Raw genomic sequence first — 17,632 nt, forward strand, 5'->3', positions numbered from 1 at the left:
TTTGAAAAAAAAATTAGAAAATAATTGTGTTAAAACCCCTTTAATAAAGTGTCAATGCCAAAGCAACGTCTGCACGTTACAATTCATAATTAGTTTTCAATATAATCCAATAGATAAAAATGAATTTTTGTTTTTTCATATTTTATACGCTGCTATACTCTTCATGCGATCGCGGCAAAATTTTGCAACTTATTGCTTGCACTTGCACGAAGGTTATAGACACAGTAAAATTATTGATATTTATTTTGAACAGGATAAAATTTACAAACAAATCGTTTCTATGATTCATTATTTTAAAATTGATAGTTAATAATCGAAAAAATTAAGTAAATTTGAGCTTCTCAAATGCAATTTGAGCAATGAAGCAGATCGTTTACGAATTGAAAATTCATGTTCATTCAGAATGTCAAGATCAACATGCGGCAAGGATCGGACGACATTTATATGTTACCCGAACACGATCACGCGCATTAGAATTAGAAGACAATAATCAGAATCAGAAGGCAAGAATCGAGAAAATTATTCTTAATGGAAAGTCGAATGGAGAAGATGTGTTCATTTCAGGCATTCCCATTATTCCCAACGAACATGCCTTTTGATTTCAAAAGACTGTAGTTCCCATTTGACTTGCATTAAAAAAAGGGCACCATTGAAAACTAATACAACAAATAAAAAAAAGTGCAAGAAATAATCCAATCAAATAAAGTGAATTAAATTGGAGTAATAAAATCTATCCATTAAAAATATTCTTTATCTTAAATAATAATAATAATATATATATATATATATATAATAAAATTGGAAAAGAGCATTTTTTTAAAGATATAAAGCAAGAAAAACTATACACTTTTAGATATTTAAAAGCGCATAATACAAGCATGCGGATAAAAAGAAAGGAGAAAAACAACAATCTATATTTTCCAATGATATGCAAAACAATGCTTTGAAATCCTCCAAAAAATATTTGTAAAACATTGTCACGACTGATTCTCAACAAGCATGCCAATTCGATCACTACCAAAATCTTGGAATTACACAATTCGATAAGTATCGAAAATACAACATACGTATATCGAAAAACGGATAAATATCGGCAAGTCGGTATGTATGAAAAATTCGATAAATATACGAAGTATAAGATCGATCGAGCACTCAAACAAGTTTTGAAAGGAGTTCAGCAAGCAATTCAGCCGTCAAGCAAAAGCGAAATAACAAAGCTTTTTTTTTTTTAATGCGAGTATGCTTGAATGTGAAAATGCGAGCTGCGAATAAAATTGTGGATTTAATCTGAATTCATCCGTTTTGATTTTATTTGTGAAGATGAATACTTAGCGACTAAACAAAAGATAGTCAACAATCTTCTGATAACCGCAATTATTTTTTCATAATGGTATCATTCAGTTAGGGAACAGAAAACAGTTTATTCCAAAATGACATGCTTAAAACAAGTATTTTTATATATTAGAATATGATAGTATTTATAGAAATATTAACAAAAATTTATGAAGGTGAAAAAGAATCAAGGGCAACAAAAATAAATACTAATCGATAACCAAAACGAAATCGCAAATAAATTGCGAATATCGACTTACTGTATCGTAATTCATCGTGAACCATTTTTCATGATCATGATATCGACCGATCTTTTTCGAGAACTAGCATCAAAAATCGATTCTTTTTATAAATCGAAAATTGGAACAGCCCTAATCTTAACTTATGCTTTTATTTCATAAAATATACACTTTTAAATTTACAGTAAGTTGATTCAATTGAATTCATGTTTTTCAGTCATATCAGAAAACAAAGTGAAATGTTTTTTCCCTCTTTCCCTTTAATGCCTTTCATAAATTATTTAACAACCTAAAAAATCAATAATCTGGACAAAATAACTGGTTACCAAAGATAGCTAGTTTTACAACATTTCCATAATTTAATTAGGCTTTTTTTGTGCTAATTTTCAATAAGGCACCCTATTACTTTTATTTGCTTTATAAAAAAAGAATTATAGTCATTTTTTCAGATTTAAAAAAAAAGTTTTAGAAATCCTCAACAAGGTTGAATTTTTTTGAATTTTGAAGGAAATTAGAACTGAACTAACCAATTGAATCAATTATATTATATTTATTAAACATTTCATTACAATCTAAAAGAATTTCAATTTGTAACAAATTAAACAAACCTATAAAGCTAAAAATAATTACAATTTCTTTATATACTTTTAAGATATTAAGATAGATTTTGTGTGTGTGTGTGTGCATCTGCACGTTAATGTTACAAACTTTTCGTTTTTGTTTTACTAACAAAATGTATCATTTTTGTTCTTCAACTTTTGCTTGAATATTCTTCCATCAGTGTCAGTCCAAATTCTTCTACATTGTTCACCACTTTTAACGAATCCATCATTTCTTATATGATTTAAGTTCTTTCCAATTTGTTGTATCTTTTTGCAAAAAATCTGATGATATATCCAAGATTTTAAAACGTCTCATTGCGTTACTTAATGTATAGAAAATCATGCAGACACTTTTAAAGGTTTTGGATTAACTTGGACCCATTTCAAAGCTTTATAATTTTCTGCCATTTTTAAAGTATTGAACAATTTTCATTTCATTTCATGAGAAGCAGTATCGATAAAAAATGCAAAGGCAATAAGTTCCTCTGACAGGTATCATAAATATTGAAGAGACTTGTTATTGCACACATGGAAATGTTATTATTGATTTTTTTTCATACTCTTCCAATTTTCCAACTGCTTCAAATAATTTCTTTAGGGTAAAACAGGCAGATACTGCTTGATATCAGCTATTGATATAACATTTCATAACAAATTAACAAAAATTACAAATTCTACATTTTTCTCATTCGAACAATTTTAAATGATATCTGAATAAATATATTTTGAGCAAATAAGATGCATCTTCCATCCATTGGGTACAACACAATGCCTCTGCAGCACTAAAGTATATTCCTGTTTTAGAAAGATCTTTAAAAAATGTAGTGGCGAGCTCTAAAAGTCCTTTATAATCATTTTAAAGAGGGAACTTCTCAAGTTGATTTTTGATAAATTCAATTATATTTAAGACATTGTTGACCACTTTTCATGAACTGAAACAATGAGGCAGTATGAAAATCACTTTGATTGATTAAGCACCAAGATTTCATAAAGCGTTTAAATGTCAGTATGGTAAACTCTGCTGAAACTTCAACTGACATATCAGTAACTGTTTGAAGCATGATTTTGCACACATAATGACAAGCCACCCAAAGCATTTCTTTATTCATCTTTTGCTTAAAAAGAACACATGCTCCTTTTTGTAATTCTGTGTTAACTAAAGTTTTATTAAGATTCAAGCATTTTATTTGATCATTAATTCTCTAGAATTCCATAGTTATAAGAATACAAGTAGTTATTGTTTCTCTTGTTCCTGATAGGAATTTTGGTATAAAGTCATTAGTCAATGCTGATTGCTGTAAAACACAATTGAGCTAAATAGAAATATATATATATATATATATATATCGAGGAAAAATAAGCAGATAACTTCTTTTTTTAATGGCAACTAGTGTTGTAGGCATTTGACCAACAAGCCAAATATCTATAGATTTTCTTATTACAATAAGTAATTAACTATTCAATGCAATTAATAAAAAATGTTATAAACTAAAATATTATTATAACTTTTATAACATTATTTCAAACCATATCACTATAGTAATACTAAAATAAATTTTGATTAGACCTACTATAACTTAAGATTCAAACATGGATAAAAGACAGACTATATTCAGTACAATGACTAATTATGAAATAATTTGCTTAGATCAGATTTAATCAGAGTGTGTGACAATGATGTGCACAAGCACATATGAGCATAAATATTAGTGTTTCAACATGAAAATGCTATGAATTAAATTCATAGGTGCCAGAAATGAGAATAATAGAATTATATTCTCCTGTATTCAGCATTTTTAAAATGAATTATTATTTATGTATTTATTATATGATAGAAAGATAAATCAATTTCTGGAAATTTTCAGAACTTTAAAGTTTAGTAGTGATCTCTAAAACTTATTTTTCTAAGTCTAAAATTTTTATGAAAAAATACTTTTAAGACAGAGAACAGAAAGGAAGGATACCCAACTAAATGTTCAGAAATTGATTTTTAAGGAATCATCAGTAGTATTGAAAAATAAAGATTTGAAATTTCAGTTGAGTTCCTTTTTAAAAAAATGTTACAATCAGAAAATATAGAAGAAAAAAAAAAAAATACTTACTTTGAAACGTTCACCCTTGGCAATGTCATAACTAAATCTTAAAAGGGACAGTGTCAAAATAGGAGGAAGACATTGAATTTTCAAACCCTACAAAATAATTTCAAAATATAGAATACAAAGTTAAGAACAAATTCAATACAAAATCTACTTTCATTTTAAAAAAAATTCAGTTTTAGAGACTTTAAAAAAAACTATAGTTCAAATATATAAACTGCTTAAATTTAATATCTAATTTAATAAGTAATTCACAGTTATAATGAAAATAAATCAATCAACATTAAAGTGATTGTATAAAAAACTGTCTGAAAAACCATTTTGTAAAATAACACAATGCAGCAATTTAATTAACAAAGCAAGTCTTATAAACAAAAATTCCAACCAATACTTAATTTCCGTGCTTTCATAAGTGCAAGTGCTTTGAGGAGCCATCACCTTTTTCAAATAAAGTATTAAAAGATTATAATTTTCATAATTTACATTTTTAATTAAATTTAATAGGTCATTAAATTTTTTGCAGAATCCTTATCATAGTTTACTATTTGGATTGAAACTTATATTTAAAAAATAACAATAACAATAATTCTGAATGGATTCAAAATCTATTTAATAAAAGTGCTCCCTTTGTATTTAATATTGCATAAAAAATAATCTGATTGAATTGTCTTGTGATAATTTATTTAAAACAACACTTAACAGTAAGGAATAAATCAAGTTTTGGTAATCAGTAAAAAACGAATATCCATTCACATGTGTTAAAGTATCTCATAGGTACAGTTTATACATACAAAATCAGACTTTTGGCAGTTACTGATTTAGCAGAGAGCATTGAAGTTTCTATTATTATGGAAAATCAGCAGTGATCAATGGGCTCATCCTTCCCCCTGATATTTATATTTATAAATTCACATGGTCTAAAATGTATTTCATTTTTTATTTCAACTATACAAAAGCTATAATCTATTTAGGAAAAAGTAATCAATGAAGTTCAACATAGAGTACTTTATAAAAAGTCTAGATTCAACAATAGCACTGAAATTCGAAAAAGTTTGAGAACCATTGTTTTAATCCTTAAGCTAATTTAGTAAATTAAACGGGAGAAAGAAACAACAACAAAATTGAAAAAATAATTATAAAACTATATCATAAAATTTATGTAATCTTTTATCTTCCATAAAAACATAGAATTGCATACATTTTAATTGTAATTATTAGGATCAAATATACTCTAAATAGAATTATAATAATCAAATAACTTGAAATGAATTTTGAAAAGGGTGAACTTTACTTTTTTTGTATGTAACTGTATTTTTTGTATGCAATATATATATATATATATGTAATGATATTTTAAACTTTTAATTTAGACCATAGTAAAATATTCTCTTCTTTCGTGATCCAATTCCACATTCGGTTTAATTAATTCCTCTGTAAAAAATAATGCGCCATCAGAACTATGTTTCAAATGAAAGTGATACTTCGGTACTCTTCAAAAGGTGTCAAAGGTCACCACAATTGGCAAGTGGCCAGAAATCCTATGTTATATAAGACTAGTGAACATCTCTTCGTCCCTTTTATCCCTTTTTGCCTCTTCTTTACTTCTGTGTTTGTGTCGCGCTGCTGTTAAAATCATGCCTGCCACTCGGAATAGAATAAAACGAAATTAAAACTACGTCTCTTCACTGCTTCGAACCTGCATTCTACTTAAACCAAAAAAATGTTACATATTATTTAGCCGACAGGATTCGAAGTTCATTACAAATATATATACGAAATGATATTTTAATTCTAATTTCAATTTAATTAATTTCCAAGATTTTATTTTAATTTAGCCCATTGTAACTTCATTCTAAAAATATTCTCTTATTTTGTGATCCAATTCCACTTTCTCTACTTGATTAATTCAAGAGTAGCTTTGTCAAATTGTTGAATCGGCTAAAAACCTCACATTCCCACGCTCCGTGAGAAGGGATAGAAAAATGTCCAGTAAGCACATTCTTTTTAAAAGATCCCTGTGTTTTCCCTTACCTCGTCGACGCGTGTAGTGAAAATCCCTATCGAAATTTCATAATATATTAGCACTATGAAAAAATATTTTCCCTATCAATTTCTTCGGTTATATAAGACCAGGGATGAAATGTCCAAGATCTTTTTCCTCATTCCTCTCTGTGTCGTTCTGTGTGTGCTCATCGCTTGTACATAAGCCTGCTTCTCCAAAATGAAATAAAACGACGTCACGAAATCGAAAGTCTTTTCATTGTCTTCAAAACTACATCTTACTTCACATAAAATAATGCTTATATATATATATATATATATATATATATATATATATATATATATATATATATACTAGCTATTACCCATGGAAATTTTGGTGTGCATGTATGAGAACTGACGGTTTGATCAAAATGTAAAATGTTATCAAATCGTATCATTAAAGAGCTGTTGAAAGCAGAGTCTGATATGATATAATCAAGAAACTTGTAACTGATTGAGAAAGACCTACGGGAAAATTTCAACATTTATTGTTATTCCAATAGCATAATGTATACAACATTAAGCTCTGGTTTGGCCCTGGGATTTGTTGATCATCATTGTAAAAGCCAATTGTAAGGGAAATTGTAACCTCTTGAAACAAAATGGCAAGATGTTTGCAATAACAGATATGCAGGGAATTAAAAAACACTGTCTCCTTTAGCTGCTCCTGTAATAATGATAGTTTTTATAATATTACAGCCAAGCTCTCTGATACGAAGCGTGGTGCCGTTGCACAGTGCATGAAGATTTCGCATCAGCAGAGTTCGAACGCCAAGCTCCAGCTTATGCGAAGATGCACCTGTTAACCTGAGGAGTTGAGAAATTCAACCGGGTAGGCGGTATTATAGCCATTAGCCATCACAGTTTCTATGGATGTGTACAGTTTTGAATTTCCGATGATCATGTCTACATTTTTTTTATTTTTTTATTTTATCGACCCACTTGTTCTTTGGTGACAGCACTGCCCTCTCACACAACCATTCTTCATTACTTATATTAACCTCCGAATTGGAAAAAACTTGCATGATAAATTCATCTTCTATAGCCACTGGATAGGAAAATTCTTCTGAAAATAGAATTATCCAATCTCCATCCGTTTCTAGACGACCCTCTCCAATATGCAGAATCTTATTTGCAAAGACACCTGATTCATGGTCGTTGTACAATTGTTGGTCGTTGCGCATGTTGCTCGTAAGATGGAGCTTTTCAGTCCTAGACCACAGAGACGACGCCTTGAGGCATGCATTTATTTCATCCGCCGGTATGGCCCGCTCAATAACTGTCAGTCTCTATCTAAAATCGCCTACGCGCAAAATGACAATGCCGCCCACCACCGCCTGGTTGACACGGATGTCCTGCAGGTTTACATTTAACGCCTCTAATGCATGCTTGTGTGACATTGTGCACTCGTCCCATACTATGAACTTGCACTGCTGCAAAAGAACTCCCCGGCAGCGGTGTTTGGTGATGTTGCATGTCGGAGTATCTTCGCTTGCAAGAGTAAGCGGCAACTTGAAAACGGAATGTACAGTCCGACCACCATTAAGCAAAGTTGCAGCAAGGCAAGAGGAAGCTACAGCCAGAGCTATATTGCGGTCCTTACGGAGTTAGGCTAGCAGAGATTCAGCACAAATGTTTTACCCGTACCCCTGGTGAGTCAAGAAAGAATAATCCCTCCTCCCCACTATTACTTGGTGCAGAATCGTTTCGTAGACTTGACGTTACTTGGGAAGTAATCGTAGTGTCATTTCATTAAACTGCACTTCTAAGACCGCGGTGTCGTAGTTTAGCTCCTTCACAACTTCGATTGATAATTCCCCTCTTCGCTGCGGTGTGAGTAGGCCGAAATCAGAGAGACATTTTCCAGATATGGAAATCATTTTATCTTCAATCAATACCAAAGCTCCGTTAATGATTAGGTCATTTGAGTGCCATCTAGCCTATGCACGATATCTTCTTATAAAGCGTCTTTGTATGTATACCGCAGCTGGAGGGGGTTTGACAATCCGCACGTGCTCACCAAAATTACAAATAGGTCTTCTAGCTACTTTCATAGCCCGAGCTTTATTACTCCTCTTCGAAAGATTAGATTTGCGTTTTCTAGGAATTTCGAAAAAGTATGAAATAATAACAAATAAAAAAAATTTAAACTAATCTAAAAAAAATATGCATTTAAAACTATAAATAAATTTATGAAAAGTAATATAACAAAATAGAAAATCAAGTTCGTATTTAAAATCAACTCAAATCTATTTTATTTATCGATCGAGTTTGAGATAGCTACAACAGTATAATACACATAATTTTTAAACTTTTAATTAAAATGAAATTATAGTTGTCAACAATCAGAACACACTACGTATGCGTGAATTTTCCACGCCAGTTAGGGTACCGCAATGCAGATTAGAAATTTTTTATTTCCTTTATTCTGTTTTAATTTAAAAGTACTTCAGAATGAATCCGAAAGATCGATTAATTAACAATTTTTAAATTTAAATGTATCAAACACTGAGAAAATGAACACAATCATTTGAAATAATCGATCGAAAAAATGTTAAGCCTAGCCTCTTTAGCGTGGAAAGAAAAACAACTAAAGTCCTACTCATTTGGCGATGGGAAAATGAAGACTTTTGGCGGGAAAGTTAGTTTTTAATTAATAATAAATTAACCACTCAATTAACGGAACAAATAGTAGCCTGTGTCCCATTCCAGACTATAATCTATCCCTGTACTAAATTTCATCCAATTCCGTTCAACCGTTCTGGTGTGATTGACTAATTGGTGTGACTCTGGTGTGATAGGAAGGGCTAAATTAAGGTAAAGTTTTGGAAATTAAACTTCATTCTAAAATATTCTCTTATTTCATGATCCAATTCCACTTTCGGTTTAATTAATCTCTTTGTAAAAATAATACGCCATCAGTACTACGTATCAAATGAAAGTAATACTTTTGCCCTTGTCTAAGGTCACTCCAGCAGCACGTGGCCGGAAATCCTATGCTATATAAGGCGAGCGATCATCTGTTCGGCCCTTTTTAGCCTTCTGTTTTTGTACTGCGTTGTGCCTTTTTGTAAATAATCATGTTTGCCTCCCGAAAGAGAATAAAGCGGAATTCAAAATACAACGTCTCGTCTATGTCTTCAAACCTGCATTCTACTTAAACCAAAATATGTTTATATATATATATATATATATATATATATATATATATATATATATATATATATATATATATATATATATATATATATATATATATATATATATTATATATATATATATATAATGATATTTTAACTCTAATTTCAATTTAATTAATTTTCATAGTAACTTCATCTTAATTTAGCCCATAGTAACTTCATTCTAAAATATTCTCTTATTTCGTGATCCAATTCCACTGTCTCTACTTAATTAATTCAAGAGAAGCTTTGTTAAATTGTTGAATCAGCTAAAATCTAACTTTCCCACACTACGCGTGAAGAGATAACATACCGCTGATCAAGCAAATTCTTTTTTTAAATCTTCCTGTGTTTCCCCTACCTTCTCCGCGCCTGTAATGAAAATCCCTATCGAAATCTCATAATACATTCGCACTGTGAAGAAATATTTTCCCTATCAAAATCATAGGTTATATAAGACCAGGGATAAAATGTCCAAGAGCTCTTCCCTCATTCCTCTCTGTGTCGTTCTGTGTGCTCGTCGCTTGTACATATGCTTGCTTCTTCAAAATGAAATAAAACGACGTCACGAAATTAAAAGTATCTTCATTGTCTTCAAACTGCATCATGCTTCACAACAAATAATATTACATATATATATATATTACAATGAGATTTCGATATGTTACATATATATATATATATATATATATATATACACATACACAATGAGATTTCGATAGGGATTTTCGCTACACGTGCCCACCCAAGCAAGGGAAACACAGGGATCTTTTTTAAACGAATGTGCTTGCTGAACAATCTTCTATCCCTTCACATGGAGCGTTGGAACCACTGACAAAAGCATTTTCACTGAACTTTTGTTGCATTAATTAAATAGAAAAAGTGGAATGGGATCAGAAAATGAGAAAAAATTTAGAATGAAGTTACTATGGGCTAAATTAGGATAAAAATTTGAGAATTAATTTTGATTTAAATTAAAGTTTAAAATATTGTTATGTATGTATGTATATATATATATATATATATATATATATATATATATATATATATATATATATATATATATATATATATATATATATATATATATATATATATATATATATATATATATATATATGTGTGTGTGTGTGTGTGTGTGTGTGTAAAAAATCTACTTTTAAGGTGACTGCCTACGTTCGAGACAATTTTTTTTAAAAAGGCTATTTTTTAAGCTTTCATTGGTGTTTTCTAGTTAAGTGGGATATTATAAGAATAAAAATCTATTTTAAAAAATTCTGTGACTGCCCCATTTTTTTGAATTGTCAAATTTGATGTAAATTTTAGCAAAAATCAACCAAAACGGTTAACACTCTACACAAAATTCTAATTCAGCAATTAAAATTTTCTTTACACATATTATACATAACATAGTTATCTTCAAAATAAACTAAAATCTAAGAGATTTATTAAACTGCAAAAATATTATGAAGGTTTTTATGTTGCAATGTACACATTATTCATAATTTTTCAGATATTTTCTAACAAAAAAGGCTATAAGTAAAAAAGTATTAGATGTATAACAAAACTTTTAGTTCATTTCATAGACAATGATATAAAGATCATTTTCTGAAAATTTCATTAAAAAATATTAATTAATGCTGGAGATATCATGTTAATGGTTTACAAGTTCTACCGAAAAAATTATTTTGAGAAAAATGAGTTTAAAGTTTACAGTTAATTTAAAAAAGCATTTCCTCTTAATAAATCAGTCTAAAATTCTCCACATTTATAGGTCAAACCTTCTTTTACTTCATGCATTGCACATTTTTTCTTTCTCTGAGCTCTCTTTTTCTTTCTTTGAACTTTTGCAGCTGGTAATGAGTGCCTTTTTGAGCTACAAATTCGCTCATAATCAAAAAGCTTTAGTCCTTTATGAATTTGACTATCAACTTCTATTTACAATTGATTTAATACACTTTTTATGCCATTCCCACCTTCATTAAATTGAAGGACAGCAATATAGGACCCCAAAGACAGAGTTTGGAGCTCAACAAAATGTTGTTTTGGGACTATATTCCAGAGCAAACCATTAAAACTCTCATTAGCATTTTGTGTCATTCCATGCAAGCACTTCTTTAACAGTTTTTGATCACAAAGCTGCATATATAAAGGTTTGGTGATGTTAATAATTTTTTCTGGAAGTCCAATGGATTTCCCAAGAAAGGTTTTCCCCTGTGCCATAGCTCGTTGATATTTACACCAGCTATCGACACCTACTGGACATTGCCCATGCATAGGATGTTTCAAGCTGCAACAACAGTGGTAAAATGCTGCAATAACTCCAGATTGCGTGTTATTTAGATTATCAAGATTACTACGAATGGCAATTCCATAGTAATTCTGTAATCTGTCGATAAAATCATCAGTTAATTTGCCCTTGCAATCAGTAACAAAACCTCTGGTGACTTGTCAACCCAGAAATTAACAATCTGCAAAAAATATTCATTGAGAATTTGTAGTTTTAAAAAATGCTACATCGCTCATAAATTTTTAAATTTAAAAATTGATATAAAATTTGTTATTACTAAGCATCAATATTTCTATCACACTCCTTAAATTTTTTTTAGAATTTACATGCTCTATTTTTTCAGAAAGACGACATGAATCATTCATGTAATCAATCAGCCATACATTTTTCATCATAAAGTAAACATAGGAAATAAAATAAAACCTTTTTTAAATTATAGCCATATAATCAACAATATTTAGAAAATAAATTTCACAGTAAAGTTTGTTGATATTGGATTTTCCTGCTTGGTGACTTACTTTTGAACTATTTAAAACCCAGCATAGCATAGCATTTGAATAATATTAAAACCTGATCTAAATTTAAAAATTGATGAACAATATTAAAACCAGGATCTTTGTATTCAATTTTTGTTAAGTAAAAATGGCGAAAATATAATGTTTAGGAGATCTGCAACATTTATGATTTTTTTGCATGCGGTAATTAATAAGAATTGTTCTAATAAAAGAAAATATATAGCCAATAAACAAAATAGATTTCCATCGAGGCAATAAGAAGCAACTGAAATTCATAAACAGTTAATGAGAGAAAGCAAAAGAAAAACACAGACAGAATGAAAGCAAATTTTGTATAAGAGCAATTGTGAGCATAGTAGTTTTCATGAACTTCTGGACAACTAGCTTTGACATGAATTATTGTTGTTGTTTTTTGGGGGGGAGAGGGGGGGGGTCGATTCAATTGTTGTCGTTTGACATTTTTATTATTATTGTAGTTTCCCCACCTCACTTCTTTTTATCATTATATTTTCAGTGCGATAAAGGAAGCATAAAACATCTAAATCTCTCATTGGAAAAGTTACATTAAAATAGAAAATGTGACTTAAAAAAAATAATTTCAAGGGCTCCTGCAATTCTGCAGCCCTACTGAGCAAGCTATCACTGATCAAAGCAGAAAAGGTTATTTCAATCACTTGTAAGTTTAATATCTATGAATCCTTGACAGCCTTTTATTTTATAAATATATATATACACCCATAAACAATATTTTGCTTTAAAATTAATTTTAAATAAGTTTTATGCAAAATAAATAAAATGAAATAATAATCACGTCATATTACCTTTTTAGCATCAACTAGATTGCAACAAGTGCTACAACGATATTGATTTTTACCCTTCATAATCTCAGTCTGCAAAAATGTGGCATTTAGACTATCTTGAAGGTTATTGAAACCAGCTACTATAACATTTAGATCTAAAAAATCTTCCTAAAAATGAAAGAAAAATAGTAAATTTAAATATTAAAATCTAGCAAATAAAAATTTATTCTAATGCTCGATTCAAATTTTAAAAATAATTGTGATATGAAAAGATAAAAGAGAAACAACTAGAGTGAGGTAATGTATTTAAAAACAATACAAAAAACAAATAAAAAAAAAGCAATGAACTCTTACTTCTCTTTCACTAATTTTTCCACATACTTGGCAAACAATCTGAAATAAAAAGATACAAAATTAAAAAACAACAATGCATAAAAGGGGGCAAGTTATTTTATATGTAACAGAGAGAAAAAATGATTTGTAGTATTCTATAATAATACTTTTATATATACTTTTATATCATTAGACTGGATTGTTTACAAAGCTATTATAAATAGATATTTAATTTATAGCCTATAACAAATTACTTTGCGGTCCAGTCACAGCAAAACATTTTTACCTGTATGTAATAGCATTAAAGGTGGAAAAAAAGAAAAAAAAATAATCATTTTATCAAACTGAGAGTTATGTTTACTGTTGTAGATCAGATACATTAAAGATAAACTGAATAATCAACACAGAAATTGATGATTTTGTAATAAAAGGAAATTTTAAGTTGGCAAGATCCATACACTTATTGGATTAACTATGAAAATACTTAATGCTAATTAGATTTCTTCTGAAGTAGAAAATTGACACCAGAAATCTGAATATCAAAAGAAAAGTTTAGTTGTACATTATTTACCAAGTAATTAAATTGTAATTTACGGTCAATATTTTTAAAAAAATAAATCTTTTTTTTTTTTTTTTTAAAGAAAGATTTTTTTTTCTTTAGCTTTTAGTTCTTTATTCTCTAGCTGTCTACTTTAATACATATATTTTCTTCTTTATTAAATATTTATTTGACAAGTCCAATATAAACAAAGTATCAAATTTTATATCAAGACTGGAATTTAAAATCATGAAAATTATCAGAGATCACAGAAAAAAATCTTGTTTGTTGTCACAGATACTATATCACATATATATATGAGCATATTCATAACTGAACACTCCGACATAAACAAAGGTACAACAGCATTGGCAATAACTAAGGCTGAGTCCCAATTCCTATTACCAGCCACAGTACATCCTTCCTATAAGAGACACATCCCGTCATTGGTACGGAGTTGCCACCCTTAAATATTTTCGTACGCACCAGAGTGGTGAGAACTAACCACCATTCTGAAAGTTTCTTATATTCATGTCTAAGGCACTGCTCAGAGGAAAGGAATTATACAAGAGAGAAGAAGGTATTTTGTAAAAACTCATCAATTTCAAAGAATAAAATAAATAAAGTTCACATTTTTATTATATAAACCTATAAAAAATGATAAGACATTAATTTATATAATGAAAACTATTAAATAAATCATCTGTGAAAGACACTACACTGGATAAATTTTATGCTGAAGGCATATACAAAAGTCAAATGCCTAATGAGAAAAATATAGCAAGAAACTCATATATAGAAAATAATATATTTATTATTTTATATTTGTTAATACAGGGAAATGAAATTGATTGCCCAGTTAAACTGTACTTCATCGTATGCCTATACAATATCAACTAGAGTTTATACATTGTCCTATTTTAGTTATTATAAATAATAATCTTTGGTTTTAATCTCTTTCAGAAAATACTATATAACATTGTTTAAAATAAATGTATACAGTTTAATTTTCAACATTATTGTGATGGTTAACAAGATAATTCATGGAATCGTTTTTTTTAAAAATATAATTCTGCTTTTCTATTTCAATTTTTTTTTTTAATGTTCTAAATGTATTTTTAAATTACCTCTGTAATAGTTGATCCATGGTACAACTGAGAAATTAAATCTTTACCCGACGTCCCAACAAGGGATGAATCAATTGCACTGAATAGAATTCGATTAAGCTCTTGTACATCATGCTGTTGGAGTTCCTAAAAAACAAGAATAATTACTTTAAATGGTACATTCAAAACATAGTAAACTATTTAAATACATAAGTTTCATTAAGGTTAAATAGCTCCTTAGGGTTCAAACAAATTTATTTTAAGGAGCAATTTGAAAAAGTAACACAGCGGAAAGCAATTTCAATTTGCAAACAACCCTTTAAGATCTCTAGAGGAAGGAAATTTAACTGCAAAAATCGTTTAAAATAGAGATTTTTGACACTTTTTGAGAAATATATGATGCCCAACAAAATAAAAATATAATTCTTCCCTTAATTTAAAACATTTTTCCCAATCAGAACAACTTTCTTATCTCTAACAATTCAGAAATTAGCTATCGGAGGTACAATAGGAGCGGACACCTTGTGTGTGTGTCAATGCAGACATTCCTTTTAATTCAGTCAATAGTTGCCGTTACTGAAATTTTTTGTAAAATATCATTTTCAGTAGTAGAAAGGTCACTAAATGTGTGCATGTTTTACCAACTGTAATAAACTTACATTTTAAATTGGAAGAAATTTCAAGATAAGAGATGCAAAGTAATAGTACTTTTCATATTAGCGGAAAAGTACAGCAATATCTTGTTTATTGTAATTAAACAGGTTATCTGTTTTCAATTTTTTCTTGATAACATCTGCAAATACTATGTTTATTTATCCTAATAAAAAATATATCCCAAATGAAACGGACAAAACAAAGGCAATAAATCAGTTTTATGAAACTATATCTAAATGCCTTGAATAAAAAACAGATTGTCTTTTTATAATCAAAAACTGATTAAGTGAAACTGATCTGATAATCTGAAACTGATAAAAGTGACTTTATTACAGCATTATGCAATTCAATTATAATTTCCACTATAAGCAAAGGATCTTTTCTTTAAGATTCTCCAGATTCCGATGGCAGAAATAAAGTTTATATGGTAAAATACAAAAAGTATACAGATATATTTGCAACATTATATACAGCAAATTTTATATATTGAAAAGTAGTAATATATTACATATTTCTTAAAATATGACACAAAAATAAAATATTCAGTTGTTAACATAAAACATTGAAAGTCCTGTGTAAAATTGGTTACCTGACGTATTCCCTACCTCCCCACGAAATTTGAAGTTTTGAATCACCTGTGTATGCAACACACACAAGGCGTACCTCTAAAATGGAATAGATTTCAATTTCCTACATTACTGCACTTAGGCATATACATCCATTATAAAGTTTAATTAACTCCTTCATGACTAACATCCAGAATAAGCAATGCGTCAGTTCCACCCGGTGTCACATCCACGCATTATCTTGAGGGGGGGGGCAGAGTTGCATTATCTCTGAAATGGATATGCAAAGTGAAAATGGAACAATCTATTTGTACTTTTAAATGCTATTTAGACGGCAAAAAATGGCAATGGTTCTTACAACAGTCAAGTCAGAGGTATTTGACCTTCATGTAAAGCTATGTATATATATATATATAAATTTTTGGTTTTTGATTTGTAATAGTGCGGAAAAGTTGTCTTTTGGTGTAGATAAAATAAGTTATAAATATATGAAAAAATATTGGAGTAGGTCTTGAGGTGCCGCAAGAATAAAATTAAAATTTTTGCTAAATTTAAAGTTTTTTTTAATGAAATAATCAACTTTCGATTTTAGACTTGTAATAGCACGAAAAAGTTGTCTTTTGGTATAGATAAGGTAAATAAAAATTATACAAAATATTAGAATACATCTTGAGGTGCCGCAAGGATGTTACAGTTTCATAAAAACACATTTTTTGCAACTTTTTAAGAACTTTGCTTGCCTCGATTATGAAATAAAAAGCTTTCAATAGGTCATGTGAATAAAAGCTTAAAAACAGTTTTACTATTGCAATGGCATGACACTGAGTCGTCACAGGACCGGTTGTAATTGAGGTAAGGAGATTTGTCTGCGTCCGGTGACAAGGACAGTGCTGGTTTCAAATCAGTAGCTTTGCCGAGTTCAGTTGAGTTGGCATCTCCGCTCCGTCTATTGTGTAATTGATTTGTTAGTTTGTGCGCTTTGCTGTGTGTAAAAATTACTCAGTCTAAATTAGTGAAGACAAGATAAATATCGGAGTGTTCTATTTTTGGGAAATTTAGTGATTTGCTTGAAGTTGAACTCGCAACATACGAATCTAGTGCTACTGTTATATTAGATATAACCTCAAAATTGTTCAGAGAAGGATCTTTCTGTAAGCGAAATATGTGACACTTTATTTCCCATAATAGAACAAATATGATCAAGAGCTTCTATTTTCGTTGCTTCTAGCAAAAGAATTTCACAAATGATAAAAGCTTATCATGCTAAATACAGGAATTTATTAGTCTAAAAGCAGAAAATGTTCAGATAAGTTTGAACCTAACCTCACATAATTTAGAA

At 29.4% G+C, this 17,632-nt stretch overlaps 1 protein-coding gene across 1 annotated transcript in view; it reads right to left on the reverse strand.

Moving 5' to 3' along the window:
* LOC129980580 (ubiquitin carboxyl-terminal hydrolase 40-like) overlaps positions 1-17,632 on the reverse strand; it is a 70,641-nt gene that overhangs the window by 42,820 nt on the left and 10,189 nt on the right. The window contains exons 3-6 of the mRNA XM_056090957.1: positions 15,095-15,220; positions 13,451-13,489; positions 13,118-13,264; positions 4,276-4,362 (exon numbers count right to left, since the gene is read on the reverse strand). Coding sequence (XP_055946932.1) covers positions 4,276-4,362; positions 13,118-13,264; positions 13,451-13,489; positions 15,095-15,220 — 399 coding nt within the window. The remainder of the gene's footprint in view (positions 1-4,275; positions 4,363-13,117; positions 13,265-13,450; positions 13,490-15,094; positions 15,221-17,632) is intronic.

This window comes from Argiope bruennichi, chromosome 8 (assembly GCF_947563725.1).
Source record: "Argiope bruennichi chromosome 8, qqArgBrue1.1, whole genome shotgun sequence".
Taxonomy (NCBI): domain Eukaryota; kingdom Metazoa; phylum Arthropoda; class Arachnida; order Araneae; family Araneidae; genus Argiope; species Argiope bruennichi.